This window comes from Acanthisitta chloris, unplaced genomic scaffold, assembly GCF_000695815.1.
Source record: "Acanthisitta chloris isolate BGI_N310 unplaced genomic scaffold, ASM69581v1 scaffold9734, whole genome shotgun sequence".
Taxonomy (NCBI): Eukaryota; Metazoa; Chordata; class Aves; order Passeriformes; family Acanthisittidae; genus Acanthisitta; species Acanthisitta chloris.
This window is the reverse complement of record NW_008669870.1, coordinates 4518-20420: the sequence shown is the minus strand read 5'-3', so window position 1 is coordinate 20420 and position 15903 is coordinate 4518. Positions and strand designations below refer to the sequence as shown.

The window sequence follows — 15903 nt, the reverse complement described above, 5'->3', positions numbered from 1 at the left end:
CTGATCTTTTGAAAGGCTCTACAGAGGGATCAATGGGTTGAGGCCAAGTTTATGAGGTTCAACAAGGCCAAGTGCAAAATCTTGAACATGAGTCACGACAACCCCATGCAGTGATTACAGACTGGGGGCAGAGTGGCTGCTCAGCAGAAAAGGACCTGGCGGTGCCATGAGCCAGCAGTGTGTCCAGGTGGCCATGGAGGCCAATGGCATTCTGGCTTGTATCAGAAATAGTGTGGCCAGAAGGACCAGAACAGTGATTATCCCTCTGCACTCAGCACTGGTGAGGCCATCCCTTGAATCCTGTGCTCAGATTTGGGCTCCTTCAGTACAAGAAAGACATTGAGGTGCTGGAGTGTGTCCTGAGAAGGTCAGTGGAGTTAGTGAAGGTTCTGGAACACAAGTCTGATGAGGAGCAGCTGAAGCAGCTGAGGGTGTTTACCCTAGAGAAAAGGAGGCTCATGGGAGACCTTGTCACTCTCTACAACTACCCGAAAGACAGTTATAGCCAGGTGGGAGTTTGTTACTTCTCTCTAGTAACAAATGGCTGTATGTGATTCAGCCCCTGATCATCTTGATATGGACAGATTTGCAACATCCATGAAGTCTTTAAAGACCTTCAGGCTTTTTCCTATGTAATTTATATTAAGCACTTCTGAATATTAGAGACATTGGAACGGGTTGCCCAGGGACGTGGTAGCTGCCCCGACCCTGGCAGTGTTCAAGGCCAGGCTGGATGAGGCCTTGAGCAACCTGGTCTAGTGGGAGGTGTCCCTGCCCGTGGCAGGGGGTTGGGACTAGATGATCTGTAAGGTCCATTCCAACCCTTAAATTCCATGATTCTATGATTCTATGATTATTCTGCTTATCCTTTCTGCCGTTAGTCTTCATCACCCTCCTACACATCTTTCTCTTTGCTTTGTAAAAAGCTTCTTTAGGCAGCACACTGATAAATGTCCACTTTACTAAATGTTAAGAACACAGTTGTTTATTTCCTGTCTTCAAGGCTCAGAGCTCTTACTAACTGTAATATGGAGGTCACATTCTGTATTATAGGGAACACATACTGCAATCTGGGGAAAGAGGAATAGCTTATCTGCAAATAAATAGCTCTGAACACTTCTGAGAACTGAAACAATTTCCCCCTGCCATTGGCATGAAGGACCTTCTCTGGGTTTCACAAAATCAAACAAGCAAGGTTCATGTGTAGAAGCTCTTTCTTCCAAACAGCTTTTCATTATCATGCCACACATTTGGACAAGATACTTGCTTTCAGTCTTTCATATCTTTCAATCTTTTCTGCCTTAAAAGAAAGGAGTTTTTACTCCAGAAAACAGGGACTTTTCAGCTCAAAGTTAAGAAATTGAGTTTTGGAGTAGAGACAGGTACTAGGTCCTAGATGGTGTTGACTAGTCTTAGAAGTTCAAGTTCATACCCAGGAAGAATTCTTTGTTGCTTTGAAATATAAACTGAGCTTACACATGTGATTTTTTTAATCTAAGGAAAAGTACATTTTTGTCTTCTTTACAGCAAAAGATATAATGACTCCCTCAAAGCTGCTGTGGGCAGGAGCTACACACATCATTAGCAGCTAGCAGAACAGCATTCTGGTCAATCTAAGTGGATCTGGTTCTTAATTTGCAGAGTACCTACAACAGATTGCAATCTGTTGTCCTTAACCTCCCAAATAACAGATTCGATTGTTTCATCATTGCTTTAGAAAAAGTCTTTAGAGTGCATTTTCTGTACTTGACTTGAACACAGCTGTTCAGGAAATGTAAAACTTCCACTGCTCCTAGACACCACCACTAAGTCCTTTAAAAATTATGACCTTGAACATGTATTGTATGCTTGTTTTATTTTAGCAGCTGCAATGCCTGGGCCACCAGGTCCTCCTGGAGAGCCAGGGTCACCTGCCACCAGGAATCTGGTAAGACAGAAAAATAAGAAACTTTGCTGTTGAAAGATTTCTTCAAATATTTTTGTGTCATTGGTAGCACTGAAAGAGGAAGAAAGTTCCATCCTATGTTTTTATTTATTAGAGTGTTTTATGAACCACGTGATCTTTTAGCAGGGAATCCATATAGGTGGGGAAAGGGACAAGTTTGTCCATTGCCTTATTAATAACAGCCTATTCAAACAAATGCAAATACTGATGTCATACTGAAGTAATGGAACATCATATATTCCTTGTTCAAAGCAATGTCTCTTAAGGACTGTGGCAACTTAACATGCTGAGATACTAGAACAACTACTGAATTCCCAGTTTCTGAAAAAAAAAACCCACTTCACATTACTGGATTAAAATCCAATAATATGAATCCTTTAATTCTAAGATGGAAACTGCAAATTTCCCTAGCAAATCTAAACATCATTGTGCCAGATTATACATATAAATCTTGCATCATGAATCAAATCAGAATCATATCCCAGATATCAGCTAAGCAAAAAAGACAACAAAGGCTTCTGTCCTGGTAATTTCTGAATTAAATGTTTGTAGTTTCCAAAAAAAAACCCCACAACACAACATGAACCTATTCAAGCTAGCAGAGGGCATTCATTGCAGTTCTCAGTGGAGAAACAAATATTTAAATACTGGTGCCCCAAGGTAGAGGACTGTAGTAAAAGTCGGGAAGCTACTGTCTCAGACTGGAGGTCCAAGCCCACTTAGGTCAAAACTAAGATTAAAAAACAATATACAGATCTACAGTAGGGTCTGCATTGTTCATAAAGCATTAATGTGCCTTCTCACACTGAAGAAATGAGGAAGAAATTATATGCAAGTGTCAAGAAATGACCCTCTCCAGAAACTTGCCCCTGATTTTAAACTATCCGCAGTTCTCTTCCGAACTCTGCCATTTTGATCTAGGATGCTAAACTGTATCAGTACAAAATTAACTATTGCTGGAGTTCCACTACAATCCACAGAATGATGATGCTGGTATGCCAAAGTATCAAGATATTTATGTTACTGAAGCTTTTTGCATTAAATTACACAAAACTGACTTTATGAACATTTCCTACAAAAAAAACACTTGACTTTTATGTGTTCAAATGAGGCTTGAATTTAACAATTTAACATGCAAGATGTTTTGTGTGTCTGATGAGGTATGTTTAATTTTCCTCTTTGACAGGTTACGACATTCCAAAACATTGAGGGTATGTTGGAAAAAGTCCATTTTGTAGCAGAAGGCACACTAATCTATCTGAGTGAAACCAGTGAAGTTTTTATCCGCGTTCGAAATGGATGGAGAAAATTACAGGTACTATTGTGCTATGTCCTAATCTTTTCCAACTCCCTTACTGACAATGGAGTTGTGGCAGATATTTTTACACAGGTGGAGAAGTATGGGTGCAGTTTCCTTTCTTTTTAGTTCAGAAGCTCCGGGTAATACGGTTTTGTTTTAGTATCCTTTCTGGTTCTTTCAGCTTGGTGAGCTAATTCCTATCCCTGCTGACAGCCTTCCTCCTCCAGCCATATCAAGCCATGTAAGTACAAAATATTGGACCATGAAAAACTAGATGTGTGATACATTTGGCAGAAGACATATGCAGATGTCTGCACAACATGAATTTTCACTGAGACTTGTCAGTTCAAAACAAGCATCCTAGCACTACATAAGCTTGCAAATTGGTTTGTGCTGGCCAGTCGTCTGTTTCCAGCATCTTCTGAGACTCCAAACACTACAGAGACAAAGCAGCATTTACAAAAAGCAGAATAAAGTAGGCTGCCCACAAAAAACCAAACCAAAAAACCACCAAAAAACCAAAACCACAGAATTCTGTTTCATAACGCTGAGGTCAGTCATATCAAGCCCTGATACTCCTCAAGGAAACTCAGAAAATTGTTTCTGAAAAGCAGATTTTCTTTAAAAGATTACAGTCCTGTACTCAGTGTACCATAACCATCACCTGCACGTAGTTTATCCTACAGTGTGCTGGGGTCTATTCTAAAGCCTCAATTTTTAGTTTGAACCTGATCCCTTTCTGCAAGTTATTGTACCAACCTGCTTGTGAAGTCTGTCCCCAAAAGAATTGCAGCAGGTTGAAAACCAGTAAGTGGCAAAGGGTATAGAAAACATTGATGACAGGTTAATTGGGCCGAGATAATGAAAGGCCAAAAGAGTGCTAGAAGGGAGCAGTGAGATCTGAGTAGCATATTTAACCTATCTGTTTGCTTGTGTTCAAATAACAGGGATTTCAGTCTATTCCTGCACTGAGACCAATATCAAATATGAACAATGGAAAACCAGCAGTAAGTATCTGTATTGCAACTGCATAGATATGGTTTGAAACATGATAGTTTGCATCTTGAAGGAGAGTTGTGATATTTTCTCTTCAAAATCAGAGATTTTACTTCAGGATTTTACAAATACACTTCTTTAATTTGTTTAGACGTGTCAGACACAATTTTAAATTGTTTCTTCTGTATTTATTTTCATCATCTCAGCCCCTTTCCCACCTCAAACGAAAATAAAATCCTGACTCTGAGTTAGGAATACCTCTTCACTTAGTGATTGTACCTACAACACAGGGTAACTTGTAAGTTAACAATAGTGCAACAATTATATCATTAAAACATTCATTAGAATATTTTCTTTCTTCATGGTGCTGCCTGTTTTAGACAATTTAGAACCTAAGCCTTCATGTAAAAGACTTTGAAATATTTAGACAAAGAAATCAAGGTAATTGATTTATATCTTAATGAAATGAAACCATAAGGAAAGGAAAGGAAAAAAACCCTGAGAATTTAGTTTAAAATTAGAATTAGTTCTTCCATCTGTGTTGTTTGACTCAAGCATGCTACTTGTATTTTTTCGTAGTATATGGTCACTTCTCGATACTTTTTTTCATGCTTGTAGGATTTGGGATTTTGTTTGTGTGATAACTTCAAGACTTCTGCTGTAAAATATTAGCTGCTTCTAAAATAATTTTATTTTTAGGTGTATATAATCCTCATGATTTCCTTAATGTTGAAAGATAAAATAGGTATTTTGGCTAAGGGTCTCATACCTTTGAGAAATGTAACGTTATGGCCACAAATAACTTTCCTACTGTTACGAAAGATGTGTTCTGTGCTGGCAGGAGGAGAGGGCACTATTTTGTTTCCAATATATGTCTTCTAAGTGTTACAATTTTTTTTAAATGGTTCCCTTTCTTCTTTTTTTATCCAGTTGCATCTGGTGGCTTTGAACTTCCCATTTTCTGGTGACATGCGAGCAGACTTTCAGTGCTTTCAACAGGCCCGACTAGCAGGTTTGACGTCTACCTATAGAGCCTTCCTCTCATCACATTTGCAAGATCTGGCCACAGTTGTCAGAAAAATGGATCGATACCATTTACCAGTAGTCAATCTTAAGGTAAAAATGAACGCTTACTACTTGTTATATTAAGATAGGTTGTAGGTGTCCCCAAAATCTTGGAAAATTGCAAAATCACAAAGTTTCAGCCCAAACTGCATTTTATAAATAAGCAGCTTTGCTTCATATTTCACAGTCAGGATCAAGAAACAAAAAAGTAGTACAAAATAGAAAACTACTGGGCTATTATGTTCTACCTTCCACTATGATCGTGGAGTATAGTAGGATAAAATGCCTATTTCTCTCATCTCTAAAGAAAAATGCAAATTCTGTGCTTAGCTGTGATATTGGATTTACCCCAATGAAACAGAGAGGAGAGTCTAGAGCATGAGTCATTTTGTGGTCTCACATAAATAGACACACTCTAAAACTGAGGAAAACAAACCATGTCTCTGTAGCATTGGCTGGCTCCCAGAACAAGCGGCCAAAGAAACCTACAGGAATAGCATGATGCTTGGAGCATGTTGAACGGATGCTACTCTGAAGTACATGCAAATACAGAGCCTTGGAGAGAAATTTGTGAAGACAATATTGTTTCAACTTTGACTGGAAAAAAAAAGCAGTTTGAGAAGCAGCCTGATGCGAAGCTTTTGCCTTGAACACTTGCAACACTTTTCATAAAATTGTGACTTTAACAGGCATTCCAGTACAAGTTATCTCTATATTTTCTCTATAGCTGCAGTAGTTATAAGCAAATTTTCAAGCAATGCCTTAGGAGGAAAAGAACAGTGGATGATCAAGCTGAATATGACATTAGATGGCATTAGAACAGAGAGACAACTGTGAGGTAAAGGCATGCATTGGGGACCTATTAGCACAGAGATGACAGATGAGTCAAGTTTGTTCACAAGCATCATGTAGAAACTGATGTGAAAGCTGGAATCATAGGAGTCCTTAAATGCAGATTAGGTTTTCTGATGTATAGATGAGTCTATAAAGGTCAGGTAGGATGTGGATTTGGGATTTGTTTTGTTTGCAAAAGTGGCTTTGAAATTTTAACAGGGAGAAACCCTTTTCAGTAACTGGGAATCTATATTTGATGGAAATGGTGGACAATTCAACATTCATGTTCCAATATACTCCTTTGATGGGAGGAACATCATGACTGATTCATCTTGGTGAGTTTACATTATCATCTGTGTTTTACATGTTACATATAAGGGTTTATTTTCCTGATTTTACCAGACAGTACAGGTAGCAATACCTCAGGCTACTTGTGATACCATGGGATAAAAATTTATGCCTTTCCTTATGCCATATTTCTTTTTAATTTCTGATAGTCTAGGAATGGGATAACAGGTTGTGCTCTCCTTTCTTTCTCTCCTGTCTTCATCTTTACCTACTCACTGCTTGCTTCAAGCAGAAGGAACACAGGAATACAGGTCACCACACCTATAGGTGTGTAATTGAATAAAGCAAAAGACCTTCAGGAAGTAACTTCTTAATGTTATTTTTCAGGCCTCAAAAAGTAATATGGCATGGTTCAACTGCAAATGGGATTCGACTGGTTAGCAACTACTGTGAAGCCTGGCACACAGCTGATATGGGAGCTATGGGACAAGCATCGCCGCTGAAGACAGGGAAACTTCTTGACCAGAAAGTATATAGCTGCAATAATCAGTTTATTGTTCTCTGTATTGAAAACAGTTATGTGCCTGATCCCCAAGGAAAATAATTCACCTGTCACACATAGGAATACTCCATTTAATGACAGAAAAGGCTGACACTGAAAATTTCATTTGTAAATATTTTAATTTTTGTAATTGCACATTTCAGGAAAAAAAAAAAACCAGCAAAAGAAAACATACCTCAACATAAACCACATTCCAGTTAGGTGGAGCATCCAGTGCACACATGGCTGGCTTAAAGTCCTTCCTTCCACTTGAACCCCATGTGGTTCAAAGTTTGGCAACAGTTAACTCACGGCCCCATACCTTTCTGGCCACACTGGAGATCATTTAAGGGCACAAGTCAAGTGTGGTCTATGAGGAAGATCCAGTAGCCTGTCTCATAAGCAGTATGGCTCAGTAAGGCTGCTGCTGCTTCACAGCTGAGAAGCTGCATGCTCCATGCACTCCTTTTCACTTGCATAGATTCTGAATACCCAAGCAAGGCACTGTTCATATAAAGGCTTATATACATACTGTTCCTGAGCAAATACTGGGAGACTGTTACACCTTACAGAGCTTGCATTTATATATTTAAAAAAAAAAAAAAAAAAACAAACCAAAAAGGCTATAAGAACAAAGGTTCTCACCTCCTCTGAATTTAGTGGAAGCTGAGTACCTGACTCCTGTAAGCTTGTACGGATTGCAGCCTGGTGCTTACACAGAAATTGAGCAGCTTCCACAGCATATTTCAGCTTTTTTTTTTACAGATTCTAGGCATAGGGCTTTATGCAGGATGAGTGAATTTCAGCTAGACAAAATCTGGTCTTTATTTTGGTGCTATTGTTACCAGGAAACCTGAAAGCAATGTTAATAGAAAACATCCTGTTTTACTGGTAGAACTGTGCAAAGTAAATGCAGACAAATGAACCATCTGACCTTTATTTATTTCATTGCGTATCAGAGGAAGTAATTTCCTTTTGTGTCAGACTGCCAAATAAAATGTGTTTGTCATGGTTCCTTTAAAAATAGATTCTAGACATCATTGTCCCACTAAGTTATACGTAAAGTGATTTTCCTTCTTCTGAATTTGCCCTTCTGGCATTCACATAATTAAAGAACTGTTATTATAAAATAGCAACAGCAATCATAGGAATTATCAGGAAATGGTAATATTCTTCACAAACGGTATCACCATAATATCTAAAGTCTTCTGCCAATACATGTCTACTGCATTCTTTAAACAACATATTTACTTGTGTTTTACCAGGCAGTGACTACAGAGGTCAAACTCCACATTATTCATTTTTCAAGATTTAGTCTAGAATCTGTGTTGGAAATACATGTTCATTTGCTGACAAATAGAGTATTAAATCACTAGATAGCTACCTTCAACAGAAAAAAACCAAATCACACTTAAAATCCTAAACTGATATAATTATATAACTAAATACTGTGAAATCCAGCTTTATTTTTCCAATTGACTATAAAAGCTCATTTCCTAGAGACAGCTGAATGATATCTTCATTTTTTTCTTTCTTGGAAGAGTAAAAGTGTAAATTACCCCATTATTACAGTATGGTAATAGGGCAAAACCCATTTATACTGTATTTAAAATATAGGCATAACAATTCACTGCACTCATTCATAGTCCACTTCCCTAAAATACCAAGCACTGAGCAATGTCGAATTCCTTCATTTCACAGAGTTGGAAGAGTTGTGTATGTACAGCAGGGTTTCACTCTGTGTCACAGAAGGTTCAAGGGGGAAAAACAAAGTGCTTTTACTTGTTTCAAGCAGGAACCATCTACTTTTAATCCTATAATGACCAGCAGGGTTTCTGCTTGCAGCCAGTCATCCCCGTCAGTCCTCGCTCTTCCTCTCCTGAACTAGAGCTGGCTATTTCTTTGCCTAGAACTGCAATGATAAGAGGTGACAGGGTGATGGAATCACACAGAAGAGCTCTGTGGAGGGGGAGGAGAGATAACTAATGAAAACATGCAGTTTGAACTAGCATCCAAGTTGGGTCCAGCAAAACTTTATCCCGAGTTCTGTTTATGCCAATCCCTCTGCAGATCTAGCCCCTCTCTGTATCCTGAGTAGCTGCTACAGCTTAGCAGGCAACTGAAATGGTTAAGCATCATCAATAAGTTGTTAATGAACTCAGTGTTTGCTTCCCACCTCTATCGTTAATCTGCAGGCTATAGGAATTTGTTCCACACCCTTTAACTGAATGCAGAGCATGAACCATGCACCACCTGGGCTGCTGTGGTGCTGAGCTCTCATGCTGTGCTCACACACCAACAAGGGAGATACCTTACCAGGGAATGGCATGAGAGATCTGATGGAAAGAAAAGGTTTCCTTCCCGTAGGAAAAAAACCCCAACACTTTCTGTCATTGCAACGAAAGCCAGTGATGTTCTTCAGACACTCTGGTATAATTGAAGAGAAAAAGTAATATTCATCAAGGATATGACTGAGAAAAAAATAGCTCAGTACTTAAGAATAAGTTAATTTTCTCTATCAAAGCGGAATGCTTTTTTCAGCATGATTCCAACATGAAGGTTAGGTGCACTTGAGGAAGAACATTTCTAATTCAGGTAAGAAACTGTGAATAAAGCAAATGAATCACCAAAAGAGCACCCGAGCAAGGTTGAATACAGTAACTGCACAAGAAATCAATGTAGCAGTCCAAGTGAATGAAATCAGAGTATCCTTCAAATAAGGCTCTTTTGTCTTTAAGAGGAAAGTTTTGCTTGAAAACAGCCATTTATTTTGCAGCTTTGATACACTTTAAAAGGAAGAAGTTAATACACTGTAAATACAGAGGAGATGAAAATCTTATAAAACATCAGAACTCCAGGGCTGGTTAATGAATTAAATAAGCAGATATATTTCAGCTATTGGAATAAGGATTTCTAGAAATCAAGCTGTTATATTTGTCTTTATATAATTTATAGATGCAAGCAATAACAACAGAAGTTCCTTTAAATCAAGGAGAATCCACAAGGGGTATGCAATTCTGCAAAAGAAGCAGTTTTCCATTAAAGATAATTAAAATTTAATTTTAGTCAAGCTGGTGCTTAACCTGAAAGAATACAGTAAAGTAAATAAAATGGGGGGCAGGGAAGGAAGGAAAATAAAAAGTTAAAAACTATTTGAAAAAGAAATACTGAATTTTTACTGGAGAGATTAATTTATTTATTATGGATACTTGGGGATAGTGCAAAATGCAGGAATACGTAGTTGAATGCTCACTACAGATTCTTTCTAAATGAAAAGATTTTTTTATTTTGAAGGGAAATTGGCACATGAATTAGAAACTGACTTTGAATATACTACTCCAGCTAAGACTTTGTTAGAATCAGACCACAGTTCTCAGTAGAAACATTGCTTTTTAGTGCAATGTTTTACTGGTTTATATTAAGTTTGACAACTAACTTCAGTCCCAAGGAGACATTAACTATGCTATTTTCAAAAGACATGCTTTAAGTCAAGACATTTTTGTTCTAATTTACTTGCTCTTTAATAACTGGAAGGAATTAAGAATCCTCACTAACAAATGAAAATATTTGTTCATTGTATGCTTTACCCAATCAAAGACCATTCTTTTAAAAAAGCACAAATGCTGCAGCAGATACCCTCCAGAATTTAAAAAAAATATAAAAAGAAAACAACAAAAAAAAACCCAACAAAAAAACCACCCCAAAACAACAGACACAAACCACGCCTGTTATCATCAGCACTTTATGCAACCAGTAGAACTCCTGCTAGCAGGGCAAAAGTGTACTTACAAACTGTTAACTGTTTAGTATTTTGAAAGCATTTCAACACAATCAATAATACATCTGTCTGAATTGACTGACCACATCCAATGGACCTTGTGGTATCATTCAATAATTTTCAAAACAATTTTTTGACCTGACATTGCAAGGGTTGGCATTTTTAATTCTGAATTTGTAGCACATCCTTCTGAATTGTTTAAAAGTTGATGTGAGGGAATATAATTTTTAATCTGATTAGGAAAAGTGGGGGAAGTCCTATTGGGCAAAAAGGGAGGAGTGTAAATGTAGGCATACTCATCTTCAAGTAACTTCTTTCATCCCTGCCACCTCACACTCCATGTCTGAGGCAGTTTTTGACTACCTCATCACCTATTTTGGCCTTGCACACTCAGGTACATGTTACATTAGGATGAAGGAATTTCTGACAGTCAATTTACAAATCTGAGCCCAACAAAAATGTTCCTTCCCCTCTGTCACTTTCCTCCCGTTCTGTTTTCATGACTGCAATTATTTCCCCACAGGGTCATATTTGTACTGAATTGTCAATACCCCAAAATCCTGTTCTGGCCCAGTGATTTTATTAGCAGGAGGTTATCAGCAGGTCTTTCACCCTTCTCAGTTCTGAATCTTTTCTCTGGACAATGGCAAAACACGTCATGTTACCGTTTATTGGTGTTGTGCTGCTCTGCCCAGATGAACTACAGTGAGATGAGAGGTTTGTCCTCTCATTGCTACTATAATGCCAAACCTGTGAGTTTCTGCAGTGCAGCATATAGGTCTCAAAGGACTGACAGTTAACAAAACTAGTCTTGGTGCAACCAAAGACTGTCCAGCATCACTCCTGAGCTATGCAGTGAAAGAAGAAAGAATGAATTGCAGTATGTCCTGCCTCCACACTTATTCTGCTTTTGCATTGAGGTTTAGGTGCTACTTCAGCATTAAGACTTGCAATTTTTGTTTTCACTCCAATGCTTTGCCTGGAGAAGAGAACCTGTATTCTAAATTTCAAACAATTTAGATGTTAGAATTGCAATTTCATTTCAGTGTTCAAGTATTGGAGTTAATGGTACGCATGTATCTTATAAAACATCTGATTGGGATTTGGCTGCTATTTGTTGGTCTGCACTCTAGCAGTTCTTCCCTACTGTCTCGCTTTAATGCTTCAACAGTAGCTGTCCAGAGATAGAAATATTTCTAGAGCATCTACTTAAGTACTTAGCAACTTTAATATGAACCTAGCCTCCCTTTTCAGCCTGTCATAGGGCTGCTATGTGTTGCATTGAATTAATTCCTTAGTTAGCTTTGCATACATAAGCAGCTTTTGCTTTACTATTAAAGTGTCTTTACCTCAACCCATGAGTTTTCTCACCTTTACTCTTCCAATTCTCTCCCCCATCCCAGCTGTGTGAGACTTAGTTGCCAGCTGGTATTAAGCCACCACATACATGCAAAGCCAATTCAGCATCACACCCTGGTGTTGATCAGAGGTAGCATTATAACCTTTGCTTGGCTACTCTCAGGGATATTAGTGATGCTTCAGCAGAAAAGGGAGTGATGGCCCTGTTTGACCTTATAAGAAGTACCTAAGATCACCTGCAAATTCAAAGTTCAGCCAGGATGATGACAGCTATGACTATGTCTCTGCAGGAAAGGTATGTTTTGTACACTGCACTTAGAGTTTGTTCACATGAATAGTAGCAGAGGATTGCCTAACAGCTGTGCTTTCCACTGATCAGTAACAATACCACCTCACAGGTGTTTTGTTTGGTGTTATTTGGTTCCAGACGTATTAATTGAGATCCTAGGCATAGTACTGGCTTGCTACTGGAAAAACATTATCTCCCCACTAAGTTAGAGGATGGGTTGGTTCAAATCTCGAAAAAAAAAGGTTTACCTGTGTTTAGCTTTGCCTTGCAGTTATGTATTTTAACTTTCAAGGGTCTAAGGTTTCAGCTGAGGCTAGTCACATCTATGATGCTAGCTCTGTACTGGGAAATTATTACAATCAAGGTATAGCCATTAGCAGAAACAGTATTACTGACAGACTGCTGAACTGTTCTCTGACACAATTCCTGTCAGTGTCACCTATAACCCTTCCAGCTGCTGCCTTGGAGTATGTTTTATGGGGACAGCATGTGCCAAGACCTATTGTTGTGGATAGCTTGCAAGAGCCACTCTCTTTGGAAAAAGAAAGGTTTAACTGTACTGCCAGGTAAGTGAGCTGCCTTAAGCATCTTGCCTAGTCTCAGGGCTAACTGGACTCCTCACCCAGGTGGAATTCTGTAGAGGGACTGCATGTCTGATATTCATTGTACTGCCAGGTAAGTGAGCTGCCTTATGCATCTTGCCTGGTCTCAGGGCTAGCTGGACTCCTCACCCAGCTGGAATTCTGTAAAGGGACTGCATGTCTGATATTCACAGGGCACACACCAATGCTTCATTATGTCTTTTTGCCAAGCTTAATATACAACCCTCCTGCGAACATTTTCCATTCATATAATCTACATATCCAGAACGCATTTGTTCAGGACATGCCCCCTAAAGCCACCATTTTCCTACGCAAAAGCTCTCATTCTGTATATATATTTAGATACACACGAGTAGTGCCATTCCATTATCCTCACCTTATTCAACACTGATGAACACCTTGTTTGGGGCAGGGAGTGACCATTCAGATAGCTGGAAAGTTTCAAATATCTGAGGATTAAAGGACCCTGGTACAGTCATCCTGTACAACTGACAACTAGTACCATAGTGCCTTTGTTAGCAAACAGGTCAACACAATACATTTGCCTGGGTCAGTTTTACTCCATCACCTGGTAGATCAGGCATCATGCTTATGTGCGTACAGTCTACCTCTTAGGAGTACTGAACAGCTCTTGATTCTAGAGTCAGCAGCATCTTCTCAATGACTCTTGAGTCCAGAGCTGTGCTGAGATTTGCCTGAGACACCAAACATGAGTTCCTAGAATCATCTCACCACCCTTTCAGCCAGCCTACCAGAAGCCTTCCTGATACCTTGAAATGTGAGACTGTATCCCTTGATTCTACACCATGTTAGGGTAGGATGAGTGGTATGTTTGAACTCATGAATTTGCTGAATTTTTATTGTAATGTTGACCAAAACCAAGCCTAAAATCATATCACATTTCCTTTCTTTTGGCTGAGTTGGGAGTTTTTCATCAGCTTCATCAAAACTCAGCAGCAGTTTCCAGCTTGTTGACCCCATTATTTTCAAGTCCAAGTTTCCTTCCAAGAAGGTATAATGCAGAAAGGCTCCAAACCTTCACAAGCCCTAGGGCTTGGGAAGTCCCTAGGGTACCTTTGTGAACAGGTTGTTTCAGAAGCATTCAATACTGTCTTTCACTGCCAATGGTTCTGCCTACAGAGTAGGAACCTGGCTCACTCTCAGCAGCTTTTACCCTCACCACTACTTTGCAAAGTTTCTCTATCATTATAGCAAAATTGTTCTTATATCACAAATTTAACTCAGCTATTTTCTGTTCTTGATCTCAAACATCCAGAAGTATCCCATACCAGAAAGACATGGTAATCTGGACATCTTACACTCACAAGTCAAGGTCTTTCAAACATATTCTGAGTGTGTTTGCCTCCTTTGCTGGGATATTCAAAGCCAAAACCACTGTACGGGATCTAATTGACTTAACAGTTTGGAAGGCTACCCTAAAATTTGCTATGGCAGATCTGATCTTAGTAAGTAAACATATACCACTGACAAAGCTTGAGCACTGGGGGGCTTATTTAAAAGTGTTTTCATCTTTGAGTCTGCAAAATTCCAATTTTAATCTCCATTTTCATTCAGCTAAAGCTTACAGAAATTCTAAAAAGCAAAGACTTCAGGTAAAGCCAAAGCTGATGCCATGCATTAATCCACCTGAATTAGAAATGGACATACTCAAATGCAAAGGCAATATTTATTAATAGCCAGACTCCACTGAGATTGGTAGTTGAATGTGTATTCACTGTCTCGCTCCCTGCTTTACTGTAGTTTGATATGTCTTAGAATAGTAGAATAATTTAGATAGGATATGGTCTCAGGTCATCTAACCCAACTCCTGGCTCGAAGTACAGCTAAGCTAACTTCAAAGTTAGGTCTTCTCAAATTGCAGGAGAAGGAACCGAAGGCACAGCAGTATGCTCAGATGTCTATGCCTCCATTTTAAGAAGGTAAGAGGTTGGTATCATGTGCTATGATTCTTTTCTGATAGGGCAGGAAAGTGTCCGGCTGATGGACAGAAGTAAGTGCCACCAAAGTCAGAATAGATTTGTGGCCTGGGCCTCTCCAAATGTATCTCCTGAAGAAAGATATTTGTGTTCATAAAGAAAAGTTTGGGGAAGAGAAACAAGATAAGTCATCTGCATTTAACTCAGTCGCCTCTGAATCTCCAAGTTTTTTTCTGGAAAAAAAGAGACAACTCTCCCAACCTAGCTATTGATGATATTGATGATATGTCAGAGGGCACTACAAGCCTTAGGCACACGTTAGCAAAGTCCTGTTCTCAATCGAGTGCCACATAACGAGAGATAATAAGCTACTCAATTCTGTCAAATTCACTGCATCATGGTATCTTTCTTACAAAAACCCAATTGTTCATCACCAGGAGAATAAGTCAGGAAAACTGATGAATAGCCTAGAGGAGGGATCAAAATAGTCACAGCTGTATCCTCTTGTACTGGTACACTCAGTAGGACATAAGGTGGTAAGGGCTGAAGGGTAAGACCAGCCAAAAGGATTGGGGAGGAGGAATAATAAAGCTCTGAGGTTGTGGTGAACTCTGTGAATGAGAAGTTAGAAGGAAATAGAAAAATTCTGTGCATGATCTATAAAGGCAATTCTGAGGGTGGTGTACAAGCTAGTCCGCAGGCTGGAACTATAACAGTGAACTCAGAGGAGATGGTTGTGAAGAGCAGCCCAGCTGAATTTGATAGATGTCAAACATAGTGACATAAAGGATTTATGTATCCATGTCCAAAATTCACAATCCTCTAATTTCCCCTCAGCCACTGGTAAATATCCATAGGCGACTGTGCTGCCATTGACACTTAGGGCTATTAAAGAGCAAGAACCTCTTTCTGTAGCTCATGAATAAAGATCCACAGGCATTGAAATAGCTCCAGTAGGAAGGACTCAGA

General features: G+C 39.0%; 1 protein-coding gene across 1 annotated transcript; it reads left to right on the top strand.

Moving 5' to 3' along the window:
* The first annotated feature begins 5186 nt into the window (after positions 1–5186).
* On the top strand, positions 5187–7087 carry LOC103801076 (collagen alpha-1(XV) chain-like). Its single transcript, XM_009073478.1, has 3 exons — positions 5187–5357; positions 6360–6475; positions 6816–7087. Exons 1-3 carry the CDS (start codon positions 5211–5213, stop codon positions 7030–7032), a joined length of 480 nt encoding a protein of 159 aa, XP_009071726.1. The 5' UTR covers positions 5187–5210; the 3' UTR covers positions 7033–7087.
* The last annotated feature ends 8816 nt before the right edge of the window (positions 7088–15903 follow it).

Excerpts from the sequence above, each read along its gene's own strand:
- LOC103801076 (XM_009073478.1), top strand. The coding sequence starts at position 5,211 with ATGCGAGCAGACTTTCAGTGCTTTCAACAGGCCCGACTAGCAGGTTTG. Across the intron at positions 5,358-6,359 it reads TACCAGTAGTCAATCTTAAG|GGAGAAACCCTTTTCAGTAA; the intron begins GTAAAAATGAAC and ends AAATTTTAACAG. Across the intron at positions 6,476-6,815 it reads ATCATGACTGATTCATCTTG|GCCTCAAAAAGTAATATGGC; the intron begins GTGAGTTTACAT and ends GTTATTTTTCAG.